At 35.6% G+C, this 13,066-nt stretch overlaps 1 protein-coding gene, 1 long non-coding RNA gene and 1 other non-coding gene across 4 annotated transcripts; 1 reads left to right on the forward strand and 2 right to left on the reverse strand.

Moving 5' to 3' along the window:
- The first annotated feature begins 973 nt into the window (after positions 1 to 973).
- Positions 974 to 5,702, forward strand: LOC104106249 (protein TWIN LOV 1-like). Of its 2 annotated transcripts, none has more exons than XM_009614748.4 (8): positions 974 to 1,213; positions 1,632 to 2,319; positions 3,361 to 3,568; positions 3,664 to 3,728; positions 3,885 to 3,937; positions 4,152 to 4,207; positions 4,293 to 4,350; positions 5,254 to 5,702. In XM_009614748.4, the coding sequence occupies exons 2-8, from the start codon at positions 1,743 to 1,745 to the stop codon at positions 5,386 to 5,388; spliced, it is 1,152 nt and encodes a 383-aa protein (XP_009613043.1). In that variant the 5' UTR covers positions 974 to 1,213; positions 1,632 to 1,742; the 3' UTR covers positions 5,389 to 5,702. The 2 variants fall into 2 exon arrangements, with proteins under 2 accessions (XP_009613043.1, XP_009613044.1); XM_009614749.4 differs by having other exon boundaries at positions 1,000 to 1,213; positions 1,638 to 2,319.
- Positions 5,511 to 5,778, reverse strand: LOC138900717 (uncharacterized). The gene is made up of 2 exons (XR_011411916.1): positions 5,671 to 5,778; positions 5,511 to 5,613 (listed from the first exon to the last, which is right to left on the reverse strand). It is a non-coding gene; the product is annotated as an uncharacterized lncRNA (long non-coding RNA).
- Positions 5,779 to 5,984: 206 nt separating this feature from the next.
- On the reverse strand, positions 5,985 to 6,057 carry TRNAA-AGC (transfer RNA alanine (anticodon AGC)). Its single transcript has one exon. It is a non-coding gene; the product is annotated as a tRNA-Ala (tRNA).
- Positions 6,058 to 13,066: the final 7,009 nt, after the last annotated feature.

Raw genomic sequence — 13,066 nt, forward strand, 5'->3', positions numbered from 1 at the left:
AAACCTCGATTGTTGATTCTCCTGGATAGCAATCAAGCTAGAAACTACAAAAATAATATTTAACTCCAATCCCCGTGGATACGATATTATACTATACTATATTTGACTAGCGAGCATAATGTAAGTGGGTGTTTCAAGGTCGTCACTAATTCTCCATTCCTGTTAATAATAGACCCACATTCATCAACCCAGGTCCATCGAAGGGATGGATGGCTATGATCAAGAACCACGGTACCACCGGCTCCGCTGCTAGTAGTAGCACTACTGATACTGCTCGAATTTTCTATTATCGTCATGAGAAATTAAGAAATAGGTGTAGAATTGACAGATTCTGTGTAATTCAACTCAATTTCTGCTAGAAATCTCCGAAATTAGGGTTGTGGAGTATCAAGAAATTGTCGATTATCAAACAAAATTGTGCAAATTCTCTCGATTTTTCCTTGAATTGCACGAGAAAATCCCTAGAATTACACGAACAATTGCTCTGATACCATGTCAAATGCTATAAACTGAAGCATGAAGTGAAAGAGAATCAAATGAGAAGGAAGAGAATTAGAGGTTTCCAGAAGTCTTCATTTCTGTCTCAATTGATACAATGAGTGCTACAGTTGTTTTATATTATTCTAACAAACATTTAACTCTAACTATGACTACCAACTAACTATAGTTACATATAGACTAGTTCTAAATATGATCAAGTAATTACATCCTTTACAATAGTGTCATCACTAAATGTAAAAAAAAACATTAATAAACGTAAACATTAGATAACGCATTTTAAATTCATAATAAAAATAGATCCCCTACCGCGACTAGCAAAGGAGAAAGAAAACAACGAAGGGGTCCATTTTCTGATAGAGGATATTTCGAAACCACTTCAGAAGATATTTTTTACAAAGATCTTTTCGGTTATGTTTATGGAACAAAATAAAGAAAAGTCCTTGTGATTTTTAGACCACAAAATGAACTATACTTGGTAAATAGGAGTATATAGTAACGGTCCATGTGATCTGAAAATCTGCTAGTGTGGGTTTCAACTTTCAAGAGTTTCTCTTCCATCTTTTTCTTCCCCATAATTCATGCACCAAAATACGATTGATTGGCATATCTCAATTCTTCTTCTTCATTCAAAAGTCAAAACAAAACTCCCCTTCAGATATTTTTCATACTCTCTGTTTTTGCTTCTCAAGTGCTCACTCTCTCAACAAGACATGTAAGCTCTTTTGTCATACCAGGAAACTAATAATTACCACTTAATATTTGGTTAATCAAATTCGGTGAAGTTTTTGGAAACTGACTAATCTATGTTTAAATCATAGAGAGAGCATACTTTTTGTTTATTTTACAACACTCTTAGTTTAACGTTTTTTTCTTTACACTAAGCATATGAAAATTTCTTGTTCATGAGTGTCGGTAAAGACCTGAACATAAATTTTTGATATCATGTTAAACTATTGTATCATTTAAAGGTTTAAAATGATAGATAGCAGATATTATATATACTTATTTTTAGCTCTATAGAACGGCTCTAATCAAAATATTACCAGTTTTCTTAATTTCTTCAGTTTCATTTGCTCTTTCAGTGGTGTTCATGTTTCTTGATTAGTTGTCTTGTTTTGTTTCTATTGAAGCTGAAGATTAAGAATTGTAAGGCATATTGCTGAAAGTGTGCCACATGGGATAGGAGTCAATCTTTACTGAAAAAGATAGTCTTTGAGGCAGAACCAGTCGAATTAATCAGTATGGAATCAGAAAAGGGTATGATTGAACATTCATTTGATTGTTACTCAGCAGGGTTCCAAGAATCTCTTGATGATTTGTCCGATAATTTCACGATTACTGATCCTTACATTTCTGGTAACCCCATTGTGTATGCTTCAAAGGGGTTCTTGGAAATGTTTGGATATTCAAAGTATGAGGTGATTGGGAGGAATGGCAGGATATTTCAGGGTCCTAAGACTAATAGAAGATCGGTTATGGAGATTCGTGAGGCAATTCGAGAGGAAAGGACTATACAAATCAGCTTGTTAAATTATAGGAAAGATGGGACACCATTTTGGATGTTGTTTCATATGTGTCCTGTTTTTGGTGAGAAGGATGGGAGGTTGATTCATTTTTTGGGAGTTCAAGTCCCTATCTTGAGGAGAGCAAAGCAATCTAGAGTTGGAATCATGGAAAATGGAGTAAATTTATGTCAAGATGGAGCTGTCTGTCGAGAGTCTGTATTAAGGTGTTATAGGAAGGAAGATTATTACAATTCAATCATGAAATTTGAACGGGAACTATCTCTTGCTTCAGGTTCAGGTTCAGATTTGACAGGTACATTCTGGTTGAATATATCTAGCTAAGTGATATAATTGATTGTGATACTATGTACACCCCCGTTGATGTATGTAAACTTTCCTCAGCTTCCGAGTCGCCCCACATAATTTTGGGAATTCTGCTTAGTTAATGGAGAGCTGGAACGTAGGCTTATCTAGACTTGGATATATTTGCTTCATTTCTTTTGAAGGTTAATTTTTGTTGTCAAAAGAAAGGAAAACATAATATATGGAGAGTGTAGCCTTGATAAGATGAATGAATTTGAATGTGATTACACGAAATTGTGGTGTCTAGACTCAGTATTTCAGGACAATAGCATGAGCGATGAAGATGTAACACAAAAATAAAACAAAAGCTAATAGAATGACGAAATGGAGGAGTGTCACCGGAGTGTTATGATATAAGAAAATACCGAACAAAGTGAAAGGAAACTTTTATAAAAGGTTGTAATTTGATATCCAGTAAATGTTGGGCCTCTAAGGCCTAACATATCCACTAGATGAGTATCACAGAAATGTGAACATACATGTTGGATGCAGGGGCGGACCTAGAGCATTGACTATGGGTTCCCGGGAACCCAGTAACTAAGATTATTACATAACAGAAACAATTGATCTGTATACGCGACACTAACTAGTTGGGTTTAAAACTTAATTAGTATTGTTCAAGGGTTTTCTTATCTGCTAAGAGATTTATATAACTGACGTCAACTAGTTTAGAATTGAGGAGTAGTCAATTGATTGATTGAATTATTTTTCTGTTTCTTGAATTAGATAGGACATGTCTCTGTTGTGCTTTGAAATGGAAACTCTTTTTCCGATGACATTGCTGAAAAGTTTGAATTTGCATTATTAGCAAATGCATAAGTGACCTGACTTTAATGTGGATTCCATTTCTCCAACCATGTTATGATGGAAATTTGCAGTATCCGGATTACTTCTCAACTTGTGTGTACTTTGAATTAGCAAATGCATAAGTGAGCTTATGTTGCTTATTGTGCAATTGGTTCATTTTATCCACAAAACTTGTCCGTTGCAGGAGTAGATGCTGAGGGGCCTTGTGATGCAAGTGATCTAGAGAAGAGAAAAGCCAGCGCTTCTGTTAACAGCATACAGACTGTGCTAACACACTACAGTGAATCAACATGCAGACCGGTCCATGGGAACCAATGCTCTCCGTCTGGGATGGGTCTGCTCAGAGCATCCTTAAATAGATCTCTTGGTAGAATCAAACAAAGCTTTGTACTGTGAGTTTTGTTTTTAATTCTCTACTTTTTCATTTTTACACTAGATATGATTAGGTTATTGATAGCTATTGACACTATTTTTCTTTAACATGCAGAACTGATGCAAACTTACCTGATATGCCAATTGTCTATGCAAGTGATTCCTTCCTAAATTTAACAGGTACTGAATATGTATATAATTTATACTGAATTTTTTGTTTTGTTTAGATGGGAAGTTTTCATCCTTGGTGGATAGGAGGAGGGTGAAGAAATATACGTCTTAAGTTATGCTGGTAGTTACTAACTGGATTGATTCTTTTCTTCCCATTTTGGATAGGCTTTTCCAGAGACGAAGTGTTGGGCCATACATATGCAAGCACACAATTTCGGGTGAGTTTCTCTTGCTTTTCATCCTTGATGGATAGAGGGAGGGTGAAGAAATATATCTACTCTTATTTGTTCAATTTTGTGCTTTGCATTTCCTAGATTATCGGCATGAGATTTAATACTCTGAAATATTAGTAGCTGGGGGATTAGGAGAAGAAGATATGGAGATAAGTATAACACATGATCTAAATCCAACTTTTTATTATTCTCTTTGCAGATAAAAGAATGCATCCAAAACGAACAACCATGTAACCTACGCATGTTAAATTACAGGTTGGCTCCTGTCCTTGCAAGTTATTTAGATACAAAATGTTGTTTCTCTAAGCTAAGTCTCTTGTGGCTACATATTTTCTTTCAGAAAAGACGGAACCTCATTTTGGCTTCACATATCACCAGTCCGGAATGCTTCAGGAAAGGTAATTATTCTCTTGTCATGTCATCAAAATCTTCAAATGCCTATTTGAATAGAGATTTTTCTTGAATTGGGATTTCTACGGTTCTTTTCAAATTATTAATGGTCATACACACACTTAAAATTCCTTACAATATTCTTCAGTACCCGTGATGAGCTTTTGTGTTCGCCCATTTCCTAGAGAATTCATTCCTGATAGAAGTCACCTTATTAGCTGCTTAATCTCAGTTCTCTTGTTGCATAAAAAGGGAAAGGAGAGAGCAGATAACAATAATATTTTTCATGTATAAGCAAGTTTCTTGGCTAAACAAGTTCCCAACAAATTCTAAAAGTTGAGCAAGTTGACCCAAGAGCTGAGGCCGAGCCATATTCGTGGCATGTATGTTTGTTATTTCAATTTAAAATATATAAAATATGAGTGACCTGTTTCTTTGTGGATTTCTGTACATTCTTTTGACATATCCATTTGAAGATTTTAGGTGGTCTGAGATGCTTCACATGCAATACTTGGTTCTCATGCTTCAATAGTGAAGGATGAAAAAAAAAATCTTATTTGCTTTAAGGTTAGGCTAGCTAGGAATATTTCATTGTAATTCAATTCTCCTCAAACCTGTAGGCTGGTGAGTCCCAATGCTCTTGATGTTAAGTTTGTATTGACATCTTTCATACACTTAATTAATATTGATGTTTACTGTTAAAGAAATCAAGCTGCAATACTATAAAGAAGAGAATGAAAAAGTTGATCTGAAATTGACATTTGGTTTTACCTAGTTAGCAGTGTCTAAAACTAGGCCAAAAAGTTCAAAGAAATTAGAAAAAGAAAAGGAATTGTAGGATGTCTAGCCAATCTCTATAGATACTTCTACGCATACAATGGTTTCTGATTCTGCCCCATTTGGCTTAACAGGTTGCATACTTGGTTGCTGTTGAGAGTGAAGATAATAGCGAGACTAAGGAGAAAAAGGGGTTAAGGCAGCATGGCGTTGTTGCTGCTGTAAAAGTTGCTGTGAGAGGCTTTTCAATGGGTGTGAGCACATGCTAGTACTTGAACAAACTCGGCCTTTACTTTTATGCTATTAATCACCGTGGAGTCTGTTAGCGCCAGAGGAAATGCATACTAGCACAATATTTTGGATTTGTTGTTCCTTGTGATGAAGAGGCAACTTTTATATGTTCAGATACCTGAATCTAGAGCCAGATTTACAGTGTAATCTATAGGTAGCTTTTGTCTAGATCTTGTATATGTATCAAAAAATCCACTAGATATCTATAATTTATGAATACTTAAATGTGAGCAAGTTATTATTATATATTCACTAGGAACCTATAAATAAACATCTATAATAAGTAATTTCATTTTATAAATACTTAAAGCTGGTTACCATGATTGGACTAGTTAGCTTTGTTGCTGAAATCCAGGTTCTGCGTTGTTCTTCAATTCATGGAAAGCAGACTGGTGCTTGGTATATAATTGGTGTGGATGACTGATATGCGCAGTTTAACCTATGATCACAATTTATTGTTTCTTCTCATGCTCTTTAGGTCAGTATGCAGTAAGCATGTAGAGGAGAAGATAATAACTGAATGTAAGTTATTTCTTAGATTATTGTAAGTGCAAAAATCATCTACTACAATTCTTGGAGATGCGGGGTATCGATCCCCGTACCTCTCGCATGCTAAGCGAGCGCTCTACCATCTGAGCTACATCCCCAATTTGTTAAATGTTTCCGTCTATGTTCAATCTACTGTGTCGGAACTCGGAAGTAAAGAACCTTATTACTAGAAAATTACCAGATAAATTCCCACAAAATAATGACATTTTACTTTAGGGCACCGTCTCACCAGCATCGTTATCTTTCATGAAACGTGATGGAGCATTAAATTGTTAAATCAGATTACCATATAACACATACCTAAATTTGTTTCGCCCTAGACGCACAAAGTACATTTTGTTTGTTACTTTTATTTCTAACCTAGCATATTTTGCTTTTTGTAATTTGTTTTGCTATTTTCTTCTTTTTATTTTTTTCTTAAAAGATTCTTACATGTACTCAAATTCTTCCTTTATTTTCTTTTGTTTTAATATCCATGTTTAGTGACAATCACCGGTGTGGCATTGATCGGATTGATTCGTTTTGATTTAAAATATTTTCATGCATTACATATAATCAATGAGATTATTTGCATCATGTGACCTCTCAATGGTAATCTTGTCATTACTATCATCCCTAAGCAGTATTTAATTATGCTTAAATATGCGGTAGTATTCTTCCTTCATCTAAAAAAAATAAAGATGTGCATTAGTCTTCTCAACGAGACACTCTAAAGTTTCACCTGTTTCAGAGCTACCGTCCAAGTTCATTCATTGATAAATATTTCCTGTATTCAGGTTACCTCTATTTTCAATGGAACTAATCGCTTAGCTCTCCTTTTGATCATATTTTCTCTTGCATCACTAGCACTACTATTATTGAACAACTCGAGAGGATACTATTACTCAACATGATATATTCCCATTTTATCGTTTTCCTTATTTTTTTAACCTTTCTCTTTAATTTTCTATTTAATCCTATTGCAAGAATAAGAGTTTAACCTATTGTTATTTTCCTTCTTTTTTTTGTAATAAAAAGCAATCTTTATGTGTTGTCTAATGACTACAAATAGTTATTATTTTTCCTTTTACTAATTTTCTGCAATGAGAAGCAATATTAATGTGTTGTCTAATGATTATAAATAGTTGCAATTGGTGAAGAGGATAAGAAAAAGAAGGAAATAGAAGAGGGAACCGAGAAGTGGATGGACATTGAATGGAGTGCGGAGCGAAGAGGGATCGAGTGAAGGCATCTTTTTAAAACAACATATAACATCATTGTCTTTTTTTAAAATGATCACCTTATTGTCTTTCTATGGATCAAGCTAGAAAGACTTTAGTATTCGATTCAAGTCTAAATTTCGGTTATATTTTTGGCAATTAGTACTACGGTTTACTTTTGCGAATAAAATTATAAATGCTACTAATATTTTATTAACTTATATGTATACATATTAATTACTTATAGGTGTATATATTATATGATTCTTAAGGTATTGTGTTTGACATGTATCAGACACAAATACCTATAAAACATACAAGTTACTAACTTACCTCTAAAATATAAAGGCTACTAAACCAAAATTTCAATTTTAGATAAGCTTTCGTTTTATAAGGATGTGATAAGATGATGTAAGACAATCCATTTGTAACAAAATAGTGGATTAGTGAATGTTACGGGTAAGTTTACTAGTTAGTTACATAATAAGAGTAGTTAGAGAAGTTAGCTGAAGATTATATAAGGTAAAATATGCTATGCTACGTGGCCGTTCAAAAGAGGGACAGGTGAACCTAAGACGAGGGATAGCCAAAATCGAAGGCAACGGTTCCGTCTGTCACCGGAAAGAATAACGCTCATAAGGATGAAATAAATACTCTTCGCCCGATAGCATTTAATGGAGAATATTCCACAACATTAAATACGTTGCCCGTTACAAGAAATTTAACATTTATGCTCTCCGTTACATTTTCATCAATTGCCCTCATAATTGACATTAAAGAAGGGCACGATCCTAGGACCTCCTTTCCTAGACATAGCTATAAATAGTGAACTTTGTTATCATTGTAAGGACACGAATTTTCTTGCAAATTAATACTACAATCTAATCAAAACTTTATACAATTTTATCTTTTTATTTTCTATTCTTGTTCTTATTACTGTTGCGTCCAGAGGCTTCACTACTAGAGTCTTTATTTCTGTCATTTCGTCTTCCTATCAAGGCTAAGTGTTATATATTTTTTCAATTATCTTGTTATTTCAGGATCGAATTAATTTACTTGTTTAGAAATCACGTATAAATTCAACTGTACTGTTTTACAGGTAAACAGTTTGGCGCCCACCGTGGGGCCTAGACAGCCGTGCAATTAAGTTGATCCTTGCCTTTTTTACAAACGTGTTTAATTATTTTGTCTAATCATAAGAAATGGCAGATAACGGTGTTAACAACACATACAATCCCGAGGTTCGAAGGGATCAACCTCATTTCGAGGATTCAATCAGTGAAACCCACAACGAGGGGAATGACGTCACGCTGGTGCATGACAGGCAATATCCTCGACATGTCCACGAGAAGAAAGAACATGTCGTTGACGCGGTAAGGGTCCTACAAGAACAACATGTGATCATTCTAGGCCACCTCACGCGACAGGATAAGGTTATGACGGAGTTGAAGTAAGCGCTGTCAGGGGCTTCGAATAATGCGAATAGACGAGATCCGGTTCCTCCCGGCGCTACCGCGAATCAAACAACGCAAAGGATCGACAACAACACCCAAGGGGGATGTTGGATCCGATTACAATATAACGTATGATTACAATATGACGTATGATTTACCATATACAAGCTACTAACTTACCTCTAAAATATAAAGGCTACTAAACCAAAATTTCAATTTTAGATATGCTTTCGTTTTATAAGGATGTAATAAGATGATGTAAGACAATCCATTTTGTAACAAAATAGTGGATTAGTGAATGTTACGGGTAAGTTTACTAGTTAGTTACATAATAAGAGTAGTTAGAGAAGTTAGCTGAAGATGTAGGTGTATAAATAACTCAAGGCAGCTGTGGAGGAAGGGAATGTGATCGAGATTCTAAGTTTTTCTTTTTCTCTCTCTCCACTTCTCTGTTTTCTTGTTCTATTTAATTGTCCTCCTCTTTCATCATCTCCCGCTACAATGTCTGTAATTCCTTCTTGAAAAAGCCCTACATTGTATCATTTTTAGCATCTAGAATATTCTGTTTAATTTTTGTTCAATAAATTAGGGTTCATAACAGGGAACACTTGTAGTGAGCCAAAAACGTGAAATGAACAAGAATCACACCTGAAAAGGATAGAAAGATCTATAGTGTCAACCCTTCAGTTAGGACAGGAGAGAGCTTTGCTTAGGACCCTTTCAGTAGGGTCGCCGTTAGTATTCCCATAGAGTGAGCATTGTACCAAAGAATTTCATGTTTCTTTTTTAAAGAAAAAAAATGATCAAGTTAACTGAGATATGTTGATCCCGCCAATATTGCTGTATTTGTAAATAATAATTCTGCAAAATATAAGTTATCGTAATGAAACAGTAATTAATTCGAGCCCACTGAATTCACAGTGTTTCCTTAAGGAATTTAATCCCCTCCTAATACCCAAGGTAATAGATTATTTCCTTCCAGGATAGAACGAATCGCACACTGGTGTAGCGGTACTTCAAACCCCAGTGTTTCAGCGAACACAAAGTTCGGTAGCAAATCACACTTACAGTTGCTTTGTTTGAAGTTAAAACAATGCAGAACGAAGGAGTAGAAACTCAAAAAATTGTATGGAAATGCTGAGAGGAAGGAGTGCAATGTATAGCCAAAGTTGAGCGTTTTCAGTTTGGTGTTTGTGTTTTTCGTTTTTCGTTCGTGTCTTTCTTCAACAGCTGCTGCACATATATATAGCAACCAGCTTTGAAGATGAACGACCCCTGCTATTGCAGCTGGTGGTCAATACACGGATTGAAAAATATCCGTTAAAAATGCGAATAATCTTACGTTAATATTTACTATTAACAAAGAGCGAGCGAGCGACGACGACGGCGAGAGGCTTGCTTTCTTCTTAACTCTTTAAGAGCTACAAGAAGAGCAATTATATATATACCCACCAAAAATCTTTTCCTCTTCCAATATGGGACAGTGTCTCATTGTCAAGAGGGGGAAACTTAAAATTTTACTCAAAAATTTCATTTTTCCTCCATTTTCCCATTCACCCTCATTTTAATACTATTTATCTTAAAAACAAAACCTCAACAAGATCTCTGGAAAACATGCTTTCATTGCGACGAAATGGACCTTTACTAGATAGGGGTCAAAGAAAGGTGCAAAAAAGACTACAAAATTTTACATTTAACCTAAAACTAAATGATCAAACAATTGTCAAGAAGCAACAACCATCATCGCTTGGTAGAGCTTCCAGCAGAGGAAAACTACATCAGTCCTTTAACCACATAGCATCAATTGATTTTTGATGTTGGACATATTTTTATATGTTTAGCATGTTTCATATGTCCAAATTTGCTTAATTATGAAGATTATGCTAATTATTTTATATTTGATGAATTAGGACACATATGAATTGAAATGAAAACATATGATAAGTGATTGGAGGAGCTGGTGAACATCACGTCATGAAGTCTGGCAGTTGAGATATTGAAAGGATTAAAATTTGTTTGCAAAGACTCCAAAGTAATATGAGACAAAACTTAAAAGAAAATAAAGAACGAGGAAGAGATTACATGGCCAATGTCAAAGGAAGCTTGAAAGCAAGAGTTAGGCACCTTAGCACTACCAAGAATGAAGAAGACATCAATTAAGTCAAAGAACTAGGCAACGAATTGGATTTGGAAAGCGCAAGAATTGAAAGTTAGGCGGCAGGCTACTGTGTTAAGTCACGTGCCTTTGTATATTTTGATGGTCTAACAAACTTCTTAACAAGAATCAGATTGGGAACCTGCTATATATTCTCAAAATGCTCAAGAACAACAAGTCTCAAATATGGAACAAGTCCCAACAACTTGAGTCAAAGAAACGGGAGAGGGAACAGATGTTCATCAGTTCCTCTGATGACAGTATAAGTCAGCTCTCTACAGATGTAAAGTCGGTGCACCATTTTCTGCACATGCAACAGTGCAATAATCACTTCATGGAGCATGCATTGTACCGGATAATTGCATACATCATACCAATGACCTCATTTGTATATTATTAACATGAGGCAAGGGAAATGGATACACTTGCACAACTGTAAACCATCAATTCTCTCTCAAGTGTGTTGCCGACTTCAAATCAGTGAACAACAAAGCAACAACAGAACCAAGGACCAGATCCCAGCATCAAGTCTATCATACATCCTTAGTATTGTTGTGTCTTTATTAGTGTTATCTATTTGTAACTCCTACCCAGCTTACTTAGAAGCATTTATGTAGGAGATCTTTTGTAAAATCATAAACCATGTATTTGTGTTTTAGCTAGAGCTAGTCAAAGTGTGTGCTTTGTAGTAGAGTTATTACAAAGAGTCTTGTAATAAAGTTATTACAAGTAGGTGAGGGATTAAGAGTTTAATTCCTAGATTACAATAGGTTGTAATCTAAAAGTTGCTCCGTTAGTAAAGTTAAAATCCTAAGAGGGTAGGTCGTGATTTTTAATCCCATGAGCTGGGAATTTTTCACGTAAAACTTTGTTGTGTCTTTTACTTACTGTTGTGTGTTATGTGAAAACTGATAGAGAACCAGGTTCTCTATACATTTTGGTGGACCCTACATTTACATCAATTGGTATAAGAGCAGGTTCTTTCTATAAGGCTAACACCTAGAAAGGATCCACATGGCCGCTCCACCAAACTTTGAAGAAGGTCAGTCAACCTACAGACCGCCAAGATTCAATGGACAGTATTACGGATGGTGGATGACAAAGATGCATGATTTTATCATGGCTGAGGATTCTGAGCTCTGGGGTGTCATATGCGATGGCCCTTTCGTTCCCATGAAGACCATTGGGGAACCAGCAGTGACAGTTCCAAAAACTAGGAAAGAGTACAACGATGCTGATCGCAAAGCTATAGAGAAACATTTTCGAGCAAAAAAAGATCCTCGTTTGTGGTATTAGTTCTGACGAGTATAACAGAATATCTTTCTGTTAATCCGCCAAGGAGATCTGGGAGGCTCTCCAAACAGCACATGAAGGAAAAACTCAAGTTAAACAGTCAAAGATCGACATGCTCACTACTGAGTATGAACTATTCAGGATGAAGGATGATGAGTCCATTCAGGACATCCATACTCGATTCACCTCCATCATCAATGAGCTCCACTCTCTAGGATAAATCATTCCAAGAAACAAACTTGTGAGGATAATACTTAGCGTATTATCTGGCTTTTGGGAAAGCAAAGTCAATACCATCATAGAGGCAAAAGATCTTCAAAAGCTGACCATTGATAAACTCATTGGTAATATGAAGACTTATGAAATGAAGAAGAAGAAGGGCCATGAAATAAGAGAACCCAAAAGGGAGAAGAACCTGGTCCTCAAGATAGACAACAATGACTCAAGTGGTGAGGATGCTGACATGGCCTACCTGACAAATGGATTTCAGAAAATGGTTCGCAGGAATGGAGGCATTACAAAAAGGGGCAGCTCTAGCAAACCAAAAGTTTATGACTTGTGTCATAAATGTAAGAAGCTAGGACATTTCATCAAATACTGTCCTCTCCTCACGCAAGACCAGTACAAGCATAACACAGACAAAATAGCCAAGAGAAACCCGGTTCCTGACAGGAGATTCAAGAGAAAAGATATTGCTGACAATGTTGTGAAACAAGCTCTTGCTTCATGGGGAGATTCTTCCAGTGAATCTGGGGAAGAAGGATTGGGGAAGAAGATGAACAAGGTGACACCTCCATGATGGCACTTGAAAGCGAAGCAGCTGAATATGACTCTATCTTTGCCGTGATGGCAAAATCTGACGATGATGAAGATGATAATGATGATGATATAAACTTTTTAGATGTTCAAAGAAATTTGAAGTCTTACTCTCAAAAGAAGCTTATATCCTTGGCCAATGTTTTAATTGATGTTTATCATAATCTTATAAATGATAAAAATGTGTTAA

Source organism: Nicotiana tomentosiformis, chromosome 11 (genome assembly GCF_000390325.3).
Source record: "Nicotiana tomentosiformis chromosome 11, ASM39032v3, whole genome shotgun sequence".
In the NCBI taxonomy this organism is placed as follows: domain Eukaryota; kingdom Viridiplantae; phylum Streptophyta; class Magnoliopsida; order Solanales; family Solanaceae; genus Nicotiana; species Nicotiana tomentosiformis.